The sequence below is a fragment of the Cuculus canorus genome, chromosome 1, assembly GCF_017976375.1.
Source record: "Cuculus canorus isolate bCucCan1 chromosome 1, bCucCan1.pri, whole genome shotgun sequence".
NCBI lineage: Eukaryota > Metazoa > Chordata > Aves > Cuculiformes > Cuculidae > Cuculus > Cuculus canorus.
In genome coordinates, this window is record NC_071401.1 from 129,105,818 (window position 1) to 129,127,912 (window position 22,095).

General features: G+C 42.9%; 1 protein-coding gene across 1 annotated transcript; it reads right to left on the reverse strand.

The window, feature by feature from the left end:
- Positions 1-581: 581 nt before the first annotated feature.
- On the reverse strand, positions 582-19,520 carry LOC104066609 (cyclin-dependent kinase inhibitor 1). Its single transcript, XM_009569232.2, has 4 exons — positions 19,401-19,520; positions 15,100-15,536; positions 11,107-11,245; positions 582-2,515 (listed from the first exon to the last, which is right to left on the reverse strand). The coding sequence occupies exons 2-3, from the start codon at positions 15,524-15,526 to the stop codon at positions 11,181-11,183; spliced, it is 492 nt and encodes a 163-aa protein (XP_009567527.2). The 5' UTR covers positions 15,527-15,536; positions 19,401-19,520; the 3' UTR covers positions 582-2,515; positions 11,107-11,180.
- Positions 19,521-22,095: the final 2,575 nt, after the last annotated feature.

Consider the following 22,095-nt stretch of genomic DNA (forward strand, 5'->3'; position numbering starts at 1 on the left):
CAGTCTGAGTGAAGTAAGCTACTATATAAGGGGTTTGGTTCATCTCTGACCCAGAGATGGTTTCCCACATACTGAGTTACCAGCACCACTTTCTGTAGTGCTTGTGTTTTCCTTGACAGTTTCACATCTAAGGCTCCAGCAATGTTGACCTTGGTTAATTATTTCCAGAGGGAATGTATACACATAGCATCCTCCCACACAAGTTGCACTGCTAGATGAATCCCAACCTGTTTCAGAGGTGGAGGAAAAGGAGCCTGGGGGCAGGAGAGCAGCTCTGCCTGCTTGCTATTCTCTCTGAACAACCCCCTCATACATCATTTTGGCTTCTCTTGTTCTTAAATAGACCTCAAACTGATTTTCTGTTTACTTACACTTTTAGTCTGAAGAGCCAAGTGAATCATTCTTCCATTTACAAACCAGTGGCCAACGCTGAAAATATTTTATTTATTTTTTATCCTCTTCTTATAAGATATTGTTCATTTAGTCAAAGGAACAAAGCATAAATAATTACAGCAAGGCTTCTGCCAAGCATTTTTGATGCACTTTAGAAAGTATCCCCTGTCATGGGGGGCTGGATCCAACCATCAGTAGTGGAGCTGCTTTCTGAGAGGGGGAGAAAACTTAAATTCTTCAAAGTGCTACTGTCTTCTACCTCTTCTGCTTCTCAATGATGGTCCTGAGTGACAAGTTTTGTAACTTGGCTAGGCCAGGAAGCAAAGCCTCATGGCAGACAGTGTAGGCTGCCCCTCCTAAAAAATCCAAAGTGTTTACTGAATATGTGTGCTTAACTGAGATCTCATGCTCTCTTGCTTGATTTCTCATGACAGCCTGCTATTAAGTTCACCCAACATGTTAGCGCAATGAGAATTTAATAATGTATTATGTAATTATTACAGATTCTACAAAATAAAATATAAACGGACATATCACTTTATACAGAATTAACATGTTGTTTTAGAGAAGCTTCCTTTGCAATCAGTCCCCAGTCACAGTGACCTTGGCAAAAGGATAAAATGATAATAATGAACATATGCTGAAGCAAAGAATTTAATAGTTGATGTTTTCTTTAAACCTCATATATCAGGAGAAGGAGGAGAAGACAGAGAAGGAGAGTACAGCATTTTTCCCTTCCCACTTTGCATTTTACTGAAATTGCAGGTCTAGCCAGTTCTGTGATAAAAATACAAACAAAATACTGAGAGCTGGGGGTTGTGACTTAAGGAGATTGGCTGGCTAGATGTAGGACCTAACATTTAATCTGCCTTGATTGCTCCTCCAGAATCTCTTTCAAAAGCTCTTTTTCTGCACTCTAACGTTCTGCCAATCATAATTTGTATTTCTGAATGCGTGAAAGAACAGTTTCCTGTCTCCGGTACAAAAAAGGGAGGAAAAAATCTATTTAAAGTCAAAATGAAATTTTTCTTTTAAAGCCTACTGCAGGAAAACAAAAGCCATTTCCATTTGGGCACAGTTCAGACATCTCTTTAAAAGTGATCACACACAGGAGGTGTTAACAAGCCATGTGCACAGGGTTACATTCTCTTTTCCATTCAAGTGTCAGCTTTGCTAGCTTGCAGTCAGAGGCAAATCAGTGATCCATGGCTGAGCACATCAGAAAAGTATGATGTAATGGGCCCTGCGCTCAATCCATCCTTCACGCTGGTGATGGAGCCACTGTCTCATTGAGTTAATCATTGACATGAAAGACTTGCCTGGGAGGGGGCTGAGGGGGGAGCGTATAAACCCCTGTTAGCTGAAGTTGAAATTTTTTCTCTCTTACCCAGCCATGGAAGCCTTGAAGAGGTGCTTGCCACTGCCGGGAAAAATGCTCTTTGATGGGAATTGGATGCCAGCTCCCTGTTTGGAGGTGCTGGTTTATGTGTAGCAGCTCCCCACCACCACTCGGCTAATCTCTGTTACATATCTACAGACAAAACAGCTACTTGGCATTGTGTTGCGGATGTCTGCAACTTTTGCCAGGACGTTGAACAGAGGCCAGGAACTTGGGTGGAGACAGGAGCCAGAAGGTCATCTGGGGTTGCTGCTCTTTGTTAGAGCTAAATAACATTGTGAATGTATTAAGCCCCTTTCCATGCACTGATTTTTTTTTTCTCAATGCCTTCAATAGTCTTTTCTTTTTTTTTTTTTTTTTTTCCATTGGGCTAGATTCATGTACAAATATGCAAGGCAGAGCATTCTGCTCATTTGCACCTAGCATAAAACTCAGAGTTTGAGGGATTTTTAGAGAAAAATGAACCAACACACTGCAAAAGTTTGCTATGTGAGAACAAGAACTTGGGTGCTTTGTTATTTCGTTTCTTTCAGACACCGATCAGATACTCACCTTCTCAAAACTATAAGATGATCTCGTTATTGTTCCCTAGGAGATTTTTTTTAAAAAAAAAAAAAAAAAAAGTGGGCTGAAGCAAATTGTGGCATCTGGAACTGCAAAGTTGCTGCTGGATCCTACAGTCCTGAGCACTGGAATCATGCTGTTGCAACACCCTGGTGGGGACTTAAAAATGACATGAGTAAGATTTGCATTTTATACAACTGATGTTATTAAATGAGTTCTGTGGCTGCATGGATGTATCTGCTTATTCTGACCTGTAAGATGCTGAAGTTTATGTATAAGCATATATTATTGAGTTGTTAGCATGAATCTCCTTCATAAAACAGGCTACAGTTGAATGGAGGTCAACAATTAAGCAATCCAAATTATGGTTACTTCCCATTTCGAATTACAGTAAAATAGTTACAGACTGACATGGAGATAGTAAATAATTTACTCTCAGAAGAATCGTGTTATATTCTTCCTATTGACACCATGGCAAGTGCATGGCTGGGTGAGCATGTGGTATAAAGGGAGGCATGGCAAAGCCTCCTCTTCACTCGTGAGATTGATGCACCTATGGCTACAGACAAGTGGTTTCTTCCTTTTCATCAGGGATGCTTTTGTCCGTGAACATGTACTGTCTATTGAATTTTACCCATCACTGCTCCACTGCCTGAAGTACTACAGTCATGGGAGATGTGTTGTCGAAGTTGACATCATCAGGCTTTTTGATGCTTGCAAATAACCCGGTTCTTCTCCAGGCCGGACAATTTAGATGTGGGCATACCTACTCTGTTATTCTTTCAGCCTGTGTTTTTTTAGCCAGTCCTTTCTCTGATAGATAGTGCGCAGTAACACAAGGAAATCACAACATGGCCCTAAAACATCACAGATATTCTCTGTGGTCACCTCTGATGAGCCTAGCATGGTGTGTTTTGAGATGGGATGCACACAAATGCCACTGGCCACCAGTAAAATCCCACATAATCTCTGTATTTCCCAATTGTGTTCTGTAATGGATGCCCTCCTGGTCCTCGGCAGTCCCTGGAGAGCTTGTTATACATATGATACACCCTTTGCAAGGCCCCTCTCTCAGAAAGAGCTTTGTGTTGCTTCCTTGGCATAGAAAAGGCAACGTAAGTGTTAAGTGTTACCCATCTGCTACTCCAGCCTACCCCTGGAACAGTATTGTTTTGTATTGGGCAAAAAGATTCTTGTATATAAGATGAAACTACATATGTATCTCTATAAATTTATAGGTAGATGTATGGATACATATACATAATAAACAACAACATATATACAAACATTTTATTATTTATTAAATAATAAATATATGGGTTTATTTTTATTTTTTTCCCTGGAGTCTTGTTGGATGAAAGGTGTCACAAAATACTTTATGCATGGCGGTATTTATCCAGACCGTGGCACCATTGTCCAGAGGCATTATTTAATTTTCACATCTCAGAGAATCCTAGAATAAGATTTTGTGGTAACCATGAAGAACAAAGGGAGAAAGATTGTGAAAAAGTAAAAAAGGCCAATCTTGATTTGCAGCAGGCAAGCTAAAAATTCACCATAGTCTCCCAATCCTACATCCCAGCCTTTTCATGCTGCTTTGCTGTTTAGTATGGCTTCTTTCTTTTTAAAGGACAAGACAAGTTGTCTAGCCACAAGAATTTAAACAATGCATTTAATCTGAGTGAAGAAATATGCTATGCTGCTTTGTTGCCTTTAAAAATCTTTTGCAATACCCCAGCAAAAGGTACATTCATAGAAGGTCAGCTGTAGCTTAATGTACCTGTGCCATATACTGTTTATCTCCACTGATTTACAGTTCTTAATAACCTTCTTGCCATTTTTTTTGCTGAGAAACCAAGGTGATGCTTGCCATGGAGGCAGGGGGGGTTACACTGACACGCTTATCTGACCACCACTGTCCCCACCACCCTGCAGCCAGACAAGTCAGTTGACAATTGATGCATGTTTAAAATAACCTGCATTTTAAGAAAAAAAGAAAATTCACTGCAGCACTCTGAAACCATGGGGAAATGCACTGAACCAGACAAATTTTTCTTCAACATAAGTAAACTTATGCTTGACAAGGGCTGGTGACATCTCACTGCTCTTTTTACATGGCACAAGTGTCTGATATATGTAAGACTCTCCACCCTTTGTCTCCAGCTCTGTCCTTTTTCTCTTAGTCCATCACACTTTGTTTCACAAGCTCCCAAATTGCTAGCAGGATTCTGTGTGCACTCTTCTACATGACTGCAACAGCTGTGTTATGAGTGGGCTGTATAAAACTCACAAAGGACACAGGTTTAGATAGCGTCACTTGTTTCCCTTGAGGGAAGACAGCGCCAGATACTGCTACCCACAACAGCATCACTGTGCTGTTCTGGGACCCAGACCAACATCCCAACAGACTGGTGGGAGCAAAGGGGAGTTTTTGGTGTTTCCCATTTATTCCTGGAGTTCACTGCTTTCCTTGACATACCATAATGTACATCTTGTGGTTCTTGGCCATACAAAGAAACTGATACATGGCTAGTAAGGTCAGAAGTGTTGGCTGGTCCTTGCTACACACATTTTCTTAACACAAGAAAGGCCTCTGCACTGTGTCAATGAAACCAGCTCTTCAGCCACATACTGGGAAGAAGGGAGACAGATGGTCTCTATTACCCCACGTAACCAAACACAGGATGCAGATGATCCAAAACAATTAGAATGGGAGCTTTCCTATCACAGAGTTTTAAAGAGATTTCTTTCATCACACACTTAGTGACATGGCTCCAACTCCAAGGATATAACTGAGATGAGGATTTAAGAATATTAGTAATAAAGTTTTCTGCTTAATATAATGTTGTGATTTTAAAGTGTAAAATGGCTTGATTCTTTAAAACCAGAAGCAAGCTCTATTCATCACCCTGATCCTGCGAGCTTCCCTTTTCCAATGGGATCAGGAGAATGTTTCTCCACTTTCTTCTTGCAAAGGATCACCTAAATTTTCAGGAAAATTCGTCAAGAGACCAATTATACCACCTCTGCCACAATGGTTTCATTTTACAGCAGTGTAACACCAGGCTGATCTTTGTGCTGTGAGAACGTGCATGGGTTTTGTGTGTGAAAATATTTTTAATTGGTATGTGGATTCTCTTGTGAAGTTTCAGGGACCACTAGAGGTCCCCAGCCAGCACAAAACACTTGCCTAGGACAATCCTTTCCAATTGCCAGTTTACCTTGGCCCATCAGCGTTGCAAGGGGACAAACTGCTGTCTTTGGCCTCTTGCTGACGTAATTACACAGTAAGAAATGTCACATTTATACCAAGCTGGGGAAAATATTTATTTAGCAGGTGCGTACGTGTTGGTTTTACCCCCTGACCGCTGTAGCTGCTCAGTGCTTTGGAATGCTCTTTGCCTTTACAGAGTGGACTGATGGGCAGCATGACAGTTACCACCATATAAACACAGCTGATCACATGAACCTGCCACTTCTCAGCACCTCCTTATAAGAGAAAGGGATGGCTTTGGAAAAGATCATCTGAAAGAGGGACCTAGAGAATCAGACCTTTAAACCCATATTTAGTTCCTGAGCTGTTTTTTTTTTTTTCAGAAGTGCTGCTCCCAAGTAACTCCTCCAGTTCAGCAGAAGTCATTGTAATAAAAAAATCTGTGTGTTTGCATGCCATATATTATAAATCATTTCATCTGCTATTCAAGCACGGCCACTTCTGGGTGAAAACACAGCAGCTGTTTAACATGTTGTGTCACAGCAGCTCTCCATAGCAGATTTCATTGGGACAGGAAGAATGCCATGAAACTGCAAGAAGGGTTTATTTAGGAGAGATGTAATTACCAAAGTTGGGCTATGTCCAGGACACTGGGGCAAACCCTCCTGACTTTGCAAATTTGATTTTAACAACTTTAATTTTAAACACCTGATAGTCGTATTTCTTGCCAAGGGAACAGATTGCTGAAAGTAAGAGAGGCAGCATTTCCTAAGAAAAAAAATCTAAGAAAATAAAGAAAGGAAAAAAAAAAAGGTTTCCTCTTATATGGTTTGTGACACCTCAGTGGAAAACCATGAAATATCCACTGCAGAAACACATTTTCTGCACTGTAGGTCGGCTTGTCTTATACTACCCCACAGCCCGAGTCAATATTTTGTGTACCAGAAGTGATGAACTGTAGAAAGTGGAAGAGCACAGGGGGCCAATGATGTCAAGGGCAACAAGAAAAGCTTCTGTAGGTACATTGGTGATAAAAGGAAGACTAGGAAGACTATCAGCCCTCTCTGGAAGGAAGTGGGAGGCCTGGTTCCCAGAATATGGAGAAGGCTGAGGTACTCAACAACATTTTTGCCTCAGTCTTCACTGGCAAGGCCTCAAGCCAGCTGCCAAAGTCACAGAAGGCAAAGGCAGGGACCAAGAGAATGAAGAACCACCCATAGTAGGAGACAGCTGAAAGGAGTTGCTGCTCAAAGGAATTTAATGAAATAATCCATCCCTGAGAGGATCATATCCACGTTTGTACAAAGTATAAAACAAGTGTCCTGCGACTTGCTCTGTCCCATTTTCAGCTCAGGTTGTGTTGCGCATGGGACACATTTACCTTGGGTGGAAAAAATCTGAACTACTGATTTCCCTAGCAGATATGCTAGTCGCACTGTGGTGTTGGCAGAAGGTAGGTTATGGCTGTTGAGTCACACATGCAGCTTGTATTCAAAAAAGGGGAAGGAGGAGGGCTCAGGTCGATGTAGTTGTACCTGCTTACTAGCATGCCAAGGTTACAAGACATTGTGGACTCCTGTTGCAGTCTCCCTTCTGTTGTGTGATCCTCACATAGCTGCACAAGACCTTAGACCAGTGCTGCTACCATGTCTTTAATGCCCAAAGTCTGAACACATCTCCTTGCTTCTCATTATGAGAAAGTGCTGCTTTGGGTTTTGATGGGCAGCGACAGAACCCTGTAGCCCATCAAACTCACAGGTCAGCAAATAAACCCTGAACAGCTTTGTTACAGGATTAGGCTTGGTATGATCAACACACTGTTTATGCCAGGGAACAAAGCAAATCAAGGCTTCAGTATATGGCTTTTTCAACCAGGTCCGCTGCTTCATTTAAAGAACGGGAATATTTTAGACCCACTCACTACTAAAAATATTTTATATTACAGCTTTGCTATGTACTGACATAACCCCTGTACAAGCCGTGTTAAACAAGAACGTGAAATTCACAAGTTGAACAAAATAAAGAAATATTCCATGTTTTACTGTTTCCTCATCAGCATGGTAATGAAACACAGATATACTTTATCCACCCTGGTGATGATGAAGCTTAGACAGTAATCGGAGGTTTGTTGTTACTTTTGGCAGCCACACACACAAAAATAGAGCAGAAACCATTTTTCTTTATCTTTTAAAACCCATGTATGTAGAAAGGAGGCAATGCATGGCTTAACAGAGTTAGCTTCTTGACCATTTATTCTGTACAGTAAAAGGACTACTGCAAAACATCTCAGCCTTACTTCTCTTCTGGTGTAAACGAGGGTGGCTCCACCACAGATCAGTGAGTTCTACTATAGTATAGACCAAGCACAATTTGATCCTGTGGTAGAAGTATATGAATTTCCCATTGCAAACACTGGTATGAAAAAAGTATTTTCCACTTCTCTGCCTTCTTCTGTGTTACTGTGTTAACTTCATCTGCAATAGTCTCCCATTTCAAAAAACATTAACAAATGTATAATCAGCAAGCACAAAGAAATCACCTTGTCTAATCAGCAGAAAACTCTTTTCTACACTAGCATTGAGCTTCCATTCACAATCACAACTAATTAAGATGCTAGAAACACTGACAGGCTGAATGTCCAGCCATGGTCTCCACCTTTCAGTTTGAATATATTGAGTTCCACTCCAAGGTCAATATCTGCATTGGTATCCAAAACCTGTTGATAATTTAAACAATTGTTTTACAAATTCTTATTACATATTAGTGTCCCAATTACAAAGTATTTAAGGCAGATAATTCTTTTTAAATGTTTTTTAAGAACTGAGATGTTTTGGTATTAATTTGGTATTAATACAAAAAAACCCATGATCCTCTATTGTTTCTTTGGGATATCAGTACATTTACAGTCATTATTTCTACTAATGAAGGGCAGCATCCCTTTTCCCCTTGAAAGAGAAAGACTCAGCTATTTAACGACAACCTCATGCATGCTAGATTTTAGGGTATTTATGCACAGCTTGTGCCATCCTGGGCAGAAAAACTTGCTACAAAACCAAAAGGTGCACAGTGTCGTTGGTCTGCTTTAAAATCACAAACACACAGAGAAACAGAAACAGTTGTGCAATTTTTCTTAATAAGAAACACAGTTCCAAAAAAAAACCCAACCCCCAAACAAAAACCCTGTTCTATTCAAAGAACCTAAACATACGAAAAGCCCAGTCCCACACCCTTAGGCTACATGTCAATAGGCTGAAAAGTGTATAACAGACTGGCAAGGCCCACAAACCCACTGAAAGCTCTGCAAGCATATAACATGAAGCTGGCCCTCATCCTACTTAATTTGGGTTATAACTCCCTTTGACATCAGCTGGAGTAAGGTTTGCTCCTAACTAAATAGAAAATTCAAGAGAGAAAATTGTATCTTATGACTCTTGTTCGCAGCTGGAAACAGGATCCAACCTCACACTTAGCCAAGTATCTTTATCTCAGCATACAGAAACAGACTAAAATCACTATCTTGTACCATTTGGGGGAAAATCAAACATTATTTATGTCTAAACACTTGTAGCTCTTAATGGGAAAGAAGAAACATGCTAAACTCTCCTAATGTGGCACGTAATGCAGCATGTGTGACTGACTTACACCACTTTTCATGCATACACCTGACACACATACGTGTGCATGTTAATTTTTACCCCCCAAGAGAAACATTAGTTTGTTCAGATTTGAGACAAAGAGCAGCAGTCCATCAACACATCATTCTAAAACCCTGACATTTACAGAGTTCTTTCCAAACAAGTTCATTAAATACTGTATGCATCTTAAGGCCATTTGCAGCAGTGTAATTTAAAGCATATATTTTATAGGTTTCTTTTTCTAGCTTACATGCTGATTATAATTGTTGTAAATCTCTATTATCCCAACTAGTCAGGGGAGTAAAAAAGTGAAATAAAAAGTAGGTGATGGAAAAGCATAACAAATGCCATAGAAAAGTAGTCCATACAACATCAAGATTGTTGCATGACTGCCATTTCAATGTTATTAATGCCCTTTCGCATCTTATATAAAGGTTAGTAGTATGAATAAAAAGCACAAAATGGCAACTAAACAAGCTACCTCATTCTTACTATGTTCTTAGAAGCAGATGGCTTTTTAAAACACTGTGGACAAATGCATAGCAAATTTATTTTTTGTTTTCACTGTGAAAACTCATAGACCTAGATTAAAGGCTGGATTTTGTCCAGTTGGGAACAGGAATGAAAGATACAAGATTGTATCTGAAAATCTCCCTGCATGACATATAACAACCAAATCCTTGTGTGGGGGGCAGATATACAGGGCTAAAATGGCTGCTGATAGAAATGGAAACATTCCCAAATAATTTCAGCTTTCTCCATTTACACCCCAGCGTTTGCACCCTAGTGCTATTACTTATGTCCTGAATAGGTGCAAGCACAAAATTCTGTATCTCAAGAAAAAAAAAAACAGAAAGAGGTGGGAATTGGTTCTAGTGTGTCATAGAATCATAGAATCACCAGGTTGCAAAGGACCTTTGAGATCATTGAGTCCAACCATACCTATCTACCACTAAACCATACCCTTAAGTACCTAATCTACCCCTCTTTTAAATACCTCCAGGGATGGTGACACAATCACCTCCCTGGGCAGCCTCTGCCAGTGCCTGATGACTCTTTCGGTGAAAATTGTTTTCCTAATGTCCAATCTGAACCTCCCCTGGTGTAACTTGAGGCTATTCCCTCTTGTCCTATTGTCTGTCCCTTGGGAGAAGAGACCAGCACCCACTTCGCTACAATCTCCTTTCAGGCAGTTGTAGATAGTGATAAGGTCTCCCCTCAGCCTCCTCTGCTCCAGGCTAAACAACCCCAGTCCCCACAGCCGTTCCTCATAAGAGGAAGAGTCTTGTTCTCCAGCCCCTTCACCAGGTTTGTCATTCTTCTCTGGACACGCTCCAGAACCTGAACATCCTTCTTGTAGTGAGGGGCCCAGAATTGAACATGATATTCAAGTGCTGAATGCAGGGGCAGGATCATGTCCTGGATCTGCCAGCCACGCTCTTTCTGATACAAGCCAAGATGCCAGTGGTGTTCGTGACCACCTGGGCACGCTGCTGGCTCATGTTCAGCTGGCTGTCAACCAACACCCCTAGGTCCATGGTGAAACTCACTAAGCTGTTCCTGCTCAAATCAAGGCAGTATGTAAAGATGTGACAATATCAAAGGCCCCAACTGTACACTGACTCATCCAAGCATACCACTACATGTATAGTTGTTTTAACTGCTTACCGCTTCCTCATGTACAGTGATTTTTAATACACGATATTAAACTACTAGCCTTAGCCAACTTCCGTGATGTTCAGGCTTGCTTACCAGTGGTTTATAAGGCCAGTAATTTCTCAACTAAGCGATTCCAGTTTATTTGGCTTGACCCCATCCCAATGAAAGCTTTTCCTGGTTTTGCTGCTGCTGTCAAGAACACAACTCTGTGGGATGCCCCTACGTGTTCGCATCCTGCACACCTGGTTTTTGAAGGTTGAGGAAGCTTGGCAGATGTTCCCAACCTCTCCCATGCAGAGCAATCCTGTGCTTGCTTTCAAGAAGTTGTCTTCTTTGCAGCAGCTTGCATATTCGTTTTGACTCGCTTCTTTGCCCAGTAATCTGGAGAACAGCACATAAACAGAATTAGGGCTAAGACATTGATAATGGCTGCTTGTCAAGCAATCTCTCAAATCTCAGTTTCTTATCAAAGAAGTAATTTAGACTTCTCTATAGCTCATGAATGAACAAAACTAATACCTTTAGCGTGTTCCACATAAAGCTATGTAATACCAAGTAAAACAAAGGAAATGTGCTGGCTTTTATCCAGCTGAGATCAAAAAGACTTTGGACACTCTTATGTAAGCTGAGCAATGTGACATTTCACTCCAACTTTTAGATCCATGGCTGCAATGTCTTCCAGACAGAAATATTTTTTTTTCCTCCTTAAAGATAACTAAAATAGTCTGCAAAAAGAACATCAGAAAAACTATATATGTATACGGGGTAGTCTATTTCTGCCTATTAGATCAAACTGCAGATTCAAGGAGGACTGTATAAAACCTTGCACCGTCACTGAATTACAACTAATCCTTTGCTCAGAGAACAAGCACTGTGGCTCATGGAGATGACACCCCTTTTTTCATACATATGTGTGGTTGAATCTTTTGTTTCAGGTGCAAACAAATCAATCTTAACTACAGAACCATGATTAGAACACAGGAGTTTCCCTAGGAGTTCCTTCTGTGCCTCCCAACCTCACAAAAACAAAAAGCCAACTGTACTGTTTTCAGGTAAATAAGGCAGAATTAGCTGAAATGGAAGCTAGATGGTTATTTATATTTAGAGTTCATGGGGTTTACCTCATGTAAATTGTCTGTATTCATATTAATGAATTCACTCCAATTTCGTTTGAGAATGCGGGTTTCACATTTAAACCTGAGGTTTCTATACAGTCAAGTTGGCAACAACTATCAAGTCAGCATGAAGTCTTGGATTAATTTCAACACAGAAAATTACTGGTGGGATGACTGAAATTCTGCAGGCTTTCACAGCCAAGTTTGTGCAAGGAGATTCCTGCAACCAACTTCCTTAAGGATAAGTCTGCACGGCACAGGGCAATGGAGTGCAGAGGTACCTGAGCTAGTCCTAAGTTAAACTTTTGGAGCCTGACATGATTTCAAGGAGAGAAGATTTCTCCTGGAAAGGATCCTGCACCTCTAACTCAGTAGAAAAGCAAATGCTGTTTTTACTGTAACTCACCATAGTCTCTAAGAGGAGCAGCAGAGGAAAGGAGCAGCAGTGGTAAAAAAACCCTTACATTACCATATGTAATCCTGACTACTTACTTCTTTCATTTTGAATACTTCTGTGTAGCCATCCTCCTTCTTATTGTGGGAAAATGAATGCATTAGAAATTATGCTTAATAGATGAAATTTTCAGAAAGGACTTTAATAGTCTGTATTCCTGTTTCTGCTCGTGAGGAATTTTAGCTAGATGTACGAAATCCTGGCCACAGGGACCCAGGGGGGAAAGATTCTTGTTGTTTAAATACACCTGTCTAAATACCTGCTTTCCTTTCCTTCACTTCCCTTCCCATAAAATATCTGCTTCAGAAGTAAGATCAGCCACTGAAAACATGGAGTCTTTAGCAATTTTCTCTCTTTGACCTTCTGCAAAGGAGGCAAAGATGTATTAACATCTCCCAGCAGAGCCAAGATCTAAGTGTATCAGACTGAGGCCAGCCAAAAAAAAATAAAGGAAGAGAAGAAGAGTGAAAAGCTGGCATGGTTTGTCAACCTTGACTACTGAAAAAAAAATAAAAGAAAGAAAAAAGTGAAAAAGGCCTATAGCCTGTATCTTAGCTGTTTTGGAATCTGAGGTTGTTCCAGAAAACAGAGCAGAACCCCACTGGGTCTGCAACTGAAAAGGAAAGAATGGAGATGGAGTACATTTGCATAAAAGGGTTGGGAGATAAAAGGAAAAATGCATTTGTACTGGTGAGCTTTCTGTGTGCCTGAGAAGTCAAAGGCAGTAGGAAAACCTCTGCTTCTTAAACTCTGGAGGCGCCAATGTCCACAAAACCCCATGGTTGTTTTTTAATATATTTAATATTTTAATATATTTATTTAATGGGCCACAGCTGTCTTTGAAAGTCTAAATTAAATGCACATTGCTGGATCTTAATGTAAAGCATTACAGTGTTCCTTGTTGGCCAAAGCAGAACACAGATTACTCGGTTCAAATCCAACTTCATATCCTAATACTAAACTAACCTTTCATTATGGGATGGCAGATGAGTGAATGGGTGGAAGCATGGGCTCAGACTGTATCGCTAGGCATGACTTTCCCTGGCTGAGTTGTGCCTGAACTAATTGTTATGCCCAGAGGGAAAACGTAACGTTCCTGCAGCTAGACGGAAACATTTAAAGCATCCTTCAGCTGGCTAGGAGAAGGATGGATGTGTGTGTATGTCTGAAAGAAGGACTGAGAGGGACTGATCTCCAGCCTCTCCAAAAGAAAAGACTGCAAACGATTTTCCTGGTCTATCCCAGATTCCTTGGGGAGAAGGATACTGTTGTTAGACTAAAGCATTTTCTCTTATGAAAACACATGTGGGAAAGTGTTAAACTGTGCAGCATGGTATTCTGGTTTCCTCATCCCCTGATGAAATGTTTCTTGCCTAGGGAAAACAAAAGGGAAGAAAAATATCCTCTGGAAATATCTGCATAATTTACTCCCACACACCTAGTAAGAGATTTACAATTGAACAGCAGTTCCCTCAAACCATCACAATGTTCTGCTCTGAATTACACTTCTGTACTCCTACTTGTAAATTATACTGTTAATTAGTTAATGGTTGTAAAGTGCTTTGGAGAATAAAAGAGCACTCATTAAATACCATTGTTTTGTACTCCAGTGTGCAATGTTCCACTCTTCATTAATCTCCAACCTCTTCCTGAACCTCTCGCTAGCAATTAAGTTTCATACCCTCAAATAGCAAATTAGTCTATTGTCTGACTTATTGAGATCAACACCACTGTTCAGAAAAGTGTTTCCTGAAACCTTAGCCTCAATTATCTTCTAGGCAATTACAAGCTGGTGTCTCACATCAAATTCCTGAAAGAAAAACTTTGGTCTTCATCTTGAAAACCCCAGCCTTGGATAAAACAAAATCTCAATATCTTCAAGGGAAATCTAATATATGGGATTTTTTTCAAACAAGCTCAAATCCCATTGAGAAGAGAAAAATATAGGCTAGATGTTCAGAAGGGCTTAGCATGCAGGATGCTGAGGACTTTCAACACCACAAAGCTCTTTCCAGGGTGCTAAAACCCAATCCTGGTGGCAAGTCAGGGGTGAGAGGCATTTGAAAAACTAGACCGTTCTGACACCTGGCCAAGTTTAAGATCCATCTGGCCTTAAAATTCCTGGATGGCTTCACTGAGTATAATATCCAAGGTGAAGTTAGCAGGGGACCTGGCTGCTTTCTCTGTTTTTTGATGTTCCTCCTAAGGCTTAGCTGGCTGAATGGTATTCCTTATTGCACTTGGGAAGGGGTGCACACAACTAAACATATAAGCAAGCAAAAAAACAAAAAACCTCTCGTCTGATGGGCCGTCTTGTTTTCCTGTTGGGTTCCTGCTTGAGAAATCATCTCACTTCTTTTCTTAGATTGCCTTTTTAAATGTCTACTCTTCCTAACCACACCAACTATCCTCCTGCAAGAAGCAGTCATTATCTATCGCTCTATGACAAATATTAAACAGATTCCCTAGGCCAGAAAGGGGTGTGTGGCACAGCACCTTTGAAAAGCACAACCACATGCCAATTAATTTAGAATGTGCCTACCTCCTCTTACAGATGCTTCTTTGAAGGGTTGCACTTTCTTAAAGCAAGACTGGTTTCCAGGCTCTCCACAGAATTTCTAAGCAGCTGCTGCAACCAGGTTTGGTGACATCAGGGTTTCACATACCTGTCAAAGATGTCTCTCTTCTTTTCTTCCCTTCTGAGATCTTCTTGCCCCCTGCTCTCTTGGAAGTTTTGGGATTCTCAGTCATCTGGTCAAAGCGGTGACTCTTGTCCCCCTTGCCCAAGGGCAAGTTCAAGCGCTGCAGGGGTGTCTGAGCATCTTCCACCACACAGGTGTGGTAGAAGGTGGGCACCTTGTGACCTTCGAGCTCTTCCCATTGCAGCAGTCCCTCCAATGGCGTGTCCTGAAGGAAATCAAAGTTCCACTTCTGCTGAGCCCCCTCAATGCTGTTTTGTAGCATGTGTTGGAAGTCCTGCCGCAGCTGCTCATGATCTATGGGGCCAAAGAGGTTCCTGCAGGCATGGGTGCTCTTCCCTGGCCTCCACTCCATCTTTTCTCCCTGGTGCCACCCTCCAGCACACATATACATCAGTGACTCCCTGCCAAGGACAGAAAGATCATCAATCACCCTTTGCAGGCTCAGTTTAGCGGGCACTGCATACTCTCTCAGGGGAGTGTGGCAGTACACCTAGATACTTTCGATCCTGCTACAGGAAACCTTGCCTTATTTTGAAAGAAATTTATCCTGATCTCCAGTCCAGAGTGTGAATTCCCATCCATAGAATGTGTCTATAGAAGGATGGAGAAGAGTGATACACCCTCACCTCTTTTGTGCATCCTTATTTCAGTGTACACTGAGGGAGGAATTGCCCTAAGGGGACAGAGACACATGAGGAAGTGGACAAGGTCCCTTGAGGTAGTGCACAAAGTCCCTTGTGGTAGTGCAGCAAAAGACAGAAAGCACAGAAGTAGTTAGGGAAAACAACTATGAGTATCACCTTAAACAAATGAAAGGGCCTGAAAAGGAGAACTTTCAGGACAATGACGGCTGATGACAATGTCTGAAGTACAGAAAACACGTTTAATTTTGCAGTGGAGATGGTATTCCTTCCTGACTACTCCTATCACCACTTGTTCTGCAGTGCAGCCAAGTTGGAAGCAAAAGATGTTCAGAGCAATCACCTGTTTCTTGCCTGACATTTTAATTCTCTTTTCTTGAAGCAATTGCTTGAGAAATGGTCACAGTCATAGACAAAAACAATCTTTCCTATAATGGCAAATCCCATGCAAGCACCAGTACGGTGATTTCTGATTTGGCAGGCTGATCGGGGAACAGAAGAGATGGGGTGTTCCCCCTCCTCTGTCAGGTAAGGAGGGAACAGGGTAAGATGAAGAAGAAAAATCAGGCATTTTGCAGATTTCATAGGCCCAGGAGGGCACAAATATTCCAAATACATTCACTCACTAATTTTTGCACTAGGTCTTCAACTTCTGGAAGAGCTTGAAAATAGATCTGAAAGGTTATTCAATTCTTTCTCTGTATTCACAAAACTCAGCCCCTCTCACAAGCTGAGACACATAGTAGGAGACAGGCTAAAAAGAAACACCAGAGAAATGTTAGCAAACCACCAAATTCTGGATTTGTTGCACTACAGAATTCTGAAGGGCATAGAGAGTTTGGGGAAAGAGCTGAGATATCAACTGATGGTTTGTTTAGAGATCACGCAGACAGACAGAGCAGCAGAACTCTTGCATAATCTCAAGCTCTGGGCTTGGTCTCCAAGTCCTAAAGGGTGCATCAGCCATAGCAGACACAAACCCAGATGCAATTTAAATAACCACACCTCACATTATCTTTGCAGGGTTGTATCTAATCCATGTGAACTCTGAGCTTCCCCTTGCAATCACACCCTAAGTGCCCACTCTGAGAATGTCACTTGGTGGCTCCAGTATCAAGAGCTTGTCAGCAACAGGATGGTGCTGGTGTCATGGAAGGGCAATTTAGGTCACTTAAGAACCACTGTCATAGGTATCAGCAAAAGTGGATTTAATACGATGTTGTAAAAGTGCCATTTTAACAAAGTGATCCAATGGAATTTACTGCAATTGTAATAGCAACTTAATGGAAGATTCAAGAATGGCAAGGTTCACACAAAAATTATTGCAGGTTTTCCTAAATTAAATCACACACACGTGAAGGCACATCAATATCCGGACACACAGAGGTTAACCTGTGATCAAAATTCCCCTTTTCTCAAGTTTACTGAATTACTCACTCTTAATGCACCAGCATTCCTCAACGGGCAATTTTTGAGCCTTGAGACATCTAACTTTTCTCTTATCCTTCACTGGGTTTGGTAGCAGATGGTCTTTGAATCCTTGCAAAATCTGACTTCTTTGTCAGCTTCTGTTAGAGGACGACCCTCGCAAAATCTTACCCTGAAGGGTATCCCAGCTCAGGGATGCTGGTCACAGCCCACTGAGATCCAGAAAAGCTCCAAGGGTCTCACAATTGCCATTTATAGGATTGTGAGATGATTGACTTTGGTCAGTATTCTTCCATTCTGGCCACATCATGTTAAGTAACCATGGTACTTTCTACCAACTGTACAATTCCAGTACTTTCCAGCCTGTACGGTTGTGGTATCATTCAGATCTGGCTATAATCCATGCAGCAGGAGTTCCGGGTATGGTCAGGGAGCGCCTAACCGTTCCCAACTCTCATCTCAGCTCACTGCACCAAGACAAAAACACAGTAGGAGTTTTCTCCCAAGGCATGCATGGCTTAACCTGAGATTGCAGAGTGGCCTGAAGGGAGAGGCTGCACCACTAGAGCTGGCATGTAGATGGTTCTATGCATAGTCTGCTGTAGAAAATTCAGATACTGAGAGACATGGCTATGTCCTCCTAAGTGGAAGCTGTATAGCAGTTCTGAAGCTGATAGCACACTGATAGCAGAGGTCCAAAGAGGCAGATTGGCTCCTACATCTGTTTGTAAATCTTATTCCTTACTCTTAGCAGCTCTAAAACAGCATCCTGCAAGTGAATGGTCCACAGCTGCAGTTAATTAAACCAGAGAGTGCCAGGTCTGGGTTGCCCTTCTGGTGTTTTATTTCCAAACTTTGGGTATGGTTCTTTGGAAGCTGATGTCTCCCATGGAGCTCCAGGATGAAAAGGAGAGTAGCCCTGTTCAGTCTGGGACACTATTTGTGACTGATCATCAGAGCTGATGGGACTACAGTGCCTCCAGGCCTCGGCCAGGTCCTTCTGGCAGTACCACACCATGCTGCGTGGTTCATTCAGTGTGAGCCTTCAGCAGTCAGCTACCAACAAAAGCAAAGCTGGTGGGTGCCCAGCAGGTGCTCCTCACTCCCAGCAGGACCTAGGAAAGGTGGGAAAGCACTTTTCCTGAGGACAAGCAGCTGGAAACACAACAAGAAGGATAATCCTGTAGGTGGCATCCAGAATCCCCAAACTTCACACAAAGCTTTTCCAAGGGCTGCATGCAGCCTCGCCTTTAGCAGAGAACAGTCACACCTCCGCTGCTTTTTCATCTGATGTAAAGCCCTTGGAAGCTTAAACAGAGCCCATTCAAAGGCAATTGGGTTTTAGAAAAAGGCAAAAGCTCTTAGGAAAGACTATTCAGTGCTTTGCAGGAAATATTCCTCTGTGTTATAAACTTTCTTCATACATATTAGGAGCAGACTGTTTGATATCAGTGAACCAGGGTTAGGAAGAAAGAAAGAATTTATCAAACAATAATGGCCCTTCCTAACATCACATTTTAATATTGCATAGGAATGAAGTAGAAAATAATCTGCCTTGCCCTGTTAATTATTATAGTTATTCCAGCACAGCCTGTGAATCCAGTGCCTTGTCTTTAAGACTGTCTGATCCCAGGTGTTTCAAGGGAAGACAAAAAAGGCTGCAGAGAGGGTAATTATAGAATAACTTTTCCCTATGGAAAGTTTCCTCCTAATGCTCTTAATTATGTCATAAATCACAAATGCTTCTAACTCTTCTAAACTTACATCATATGTATATACTGCCTGTTGTCATTTCCATTATTCATGACCACATCCAGACCGAAATTCTGGCCCTACAGAAGTCAGTGCAAGTTTAAGGCAGAAGAACCAAGATGTGCTCCCTCACTGTTTTCTGGACCCTTTCCAAGTCTTGGCTCCAAAGCTGCACTGTCACTATTCCCACAGCTTGGTCTGAGTTGTGTGGGTGTCTTAAAATAAGACCGAAATGTTTCTGAAATGCAAACCCATTACTGCTAGGGTCCTTTCTTTCTTAACCCATGATTTCTGCCCCTCTTCAGAACAAGCTGTGAGTCCTATTCTGTCAAACGCATAGCTATCCATATGCACATTCTTACTGCAAGATGCAGGACAAATACTGAAGGCTGGAGCTCTGCACTAGCAGCAGCCACTTCTGTTTTCTCTCCCATTCTGCGCTACCTTGCATGCGTTGAATAGAGAGCCCAAACTTCCTATGCTGTTCAGTACTTGCTCCTTGCATAGAACTTCCAGAGCACTGGAGAGATGTCATGTCCCATTTCTAAACTTCCTTTATACGCATGAGTGAAAAAAAACAGAGGACAACAAGCAAGGGAATTAATGCTGTTGATATTTCATTTTCATTCTTTCAGTGAAGGTCTGTTCCCGGAATAATTTTAACAATGAAAGTTGCTGGCTACAAATCTAATTTTCAGACACGCCACTTGCCCGTGGCAGCGGCTCAGGTACTTTAACTCAACCTTTTTTAAAACTGTAGCTGCAAAAGAGGTCTGCCCATCCTTTCAGGGTGCTGAGCAAGCCACAGCCCTTATCCCTGCCTTTAAATCCTTTCATCTCTTCTCCATCTCCCAGGTGCTCATCACCCTGGCAGCACAGCCAAGTGTCCCCCTCTGTCCTCAACACACATACCCTTTGCGTTGAGCTGAAAGGGGAGACTGACCCCAAGGTTGTCCCTCCTCTCCCCTAGAGCTGCCCTCCTCACTCCCAGGGCTGTACAGCCCTACTCAAAGGGCTGTGCATCCTCACCCCCGGGGATGTCCATCCTCTCCCCAAGGGCTGCCCACCCTCACCCCAAGGGACGTCCATCTTTCCCCCAGAGCTGCCCATCCTCTCCCCTACGGCTGTGCATCCTCACCCCAAGGGCTGTCCATCCTCCTCCCAAGGGATGTCCATCCTCACCCCCAGGGCTGTCCGTAGTCCCGCCCTCTAGGGCTGTGCATCCTCACTTCCTAGGGCTGTCCATCCCCCTCCCCAGGGCTGTCCGTAGTCCCCCCCCCAGGGCTGTCCAACCTCCTCCCCAGGGCTGTCCATCCCCCTCCCCAGGGCTGTCCGTAGTCCCCCCCCCCCGGGCTGTCCAACCTCCTCCCCAGGGCTGTCCATCCTCCTCCCCAGGGCTGTCCGTAGTCCCCCCCCCCCAGGGCTGTCCATCCTCCTCCCCAGGGCTGTCCATCCTCCTCCCCAGGGCTGTCCGTAGTCCCCCCCCCAGGGCTGTCCATCCTCCTCCCCAGGGCTGTCCCGCCCTGCCCCGTGCTGGGCGCTCACTCACACGCAGGGTGTCCCGAGTGCAACCTCCCCGGCGCTGGTGGCAGAAGGTTCCGAGGGGAGGCGGCCAGGATGAGAACCGGGAGCAGAAGCACGATCGGGACCGGGACGGCGCAGCTCAGCCCCGCCCCCAATGCCCATCCCCTTTGTGGGTGGCCGCGGAGAGCGGAGGGTCCCCGAGTCCTTCCGCGGGTCCCGGGGCTGGCGGGGGCTCCTTCCCCTGCAGGTGAAGGACGAGGCGCTGCTCCAGGGATGCTGCTGAGCAGTGAGGAGCGCTGGGCTCCTGCCTGGAGGAGGAGGGACAGGCAGTGTGGGTGTTGGGGACACACGGGTGTCCGAATGACAGCCCCCACTCAGGTGTCCGTGGTGCAGTTTGGCAGGGGTTGATGTTGAGCAGCTTGATAGCATCCCCTCTGCTGCAGGGAAGGTGCTGAGACTATTCTCCTGGATGGACTAAGAGAGGGTAGATTTAGACTGGATATAAGGAAGAAAGTGGATGGTGCAACACTGGGACAGGTTGCCCAGGGAGGCAGCAGAGGCCCCATCCCTGGAAGCATTCAAGGTCAGATTGGATGGGGCTCTGAGCAACTTGATCTAATTCAAGATGTCACTGCTTCTGCAGGGGTTGTGAGTGGACTAGATGACCTGAAAAGATCCCTTCCTATCCAAAGCATTCTATGATTTTCCAATTTTAGCAGCTGTGGTGTGGCTTGACAGCTGGGCTGGAAGGTATTTAGGGTCTGAGCAGGCTGAAGCAATGCAGGGGTACCCGAGTCTTTCCTAGTGTGGGTGCCTAAAGCCAAAGCTTCTGCACCTGTAGGTGTTGATGATAACTTTTGCAGTGCATGCAGGGTGAGACTACTGGTACTACTGACCATCCTGGGCAGATTTGGTCACATGCATTTATATATCAAAATGAACACTATGTTTTCCCAAGTTTTAATAATACTTAGTATTTATGCAGAAGTGAAATGTTTTCCTGTTTTAATTTCACAGTTGCTCTTAGACGACCTGTGAGGCAGGCTGAACAGTCCCTTTGCGGGAAGTCTTTATTGAATTTTTTCAGCTTATGATACACAAGCAGAAGCAGGCAAGGGTTTTGTTAGGATTGGGAGAAATCCATCTTTGGAGTTTCCGTTTCTGAATTTGAAAGGCCAGCTTGTTTTTATTCCTCTGGGTTTCTATACTGATGCTCAAGAGTAGGAAGAGAGGGAAGAAGTGGAGAAAGGCTACGGTTTTCTTTACTTGGATTACAAACCTGGCAGAAAAAAGTATCATGAATGACCTGAAAGATGAAGATTTAGGCTAAGAAAGGTATAAAAATGTCAATTCTATGAGAACATGACTTGTTAAATTCAGGCAGCAGGACTCTTTTTCCCACCTTCCTCCACCCCAATGTGTAAGAAGATTTCCAACATACTTTCATTTTCCACCTGTAAGCATTAACCTGGAAAAGGCAATACCAAAACTTTGCTTTATAGGTTCCCCTTTAAAATAATCTTTAAACTCTTGCAGGGGAAACTGGACTTAGCATTTTGCATTTCTGCATGGATCATGACTGCTCCCAGAACGAGAGAGCTCTTGCACCTAAACT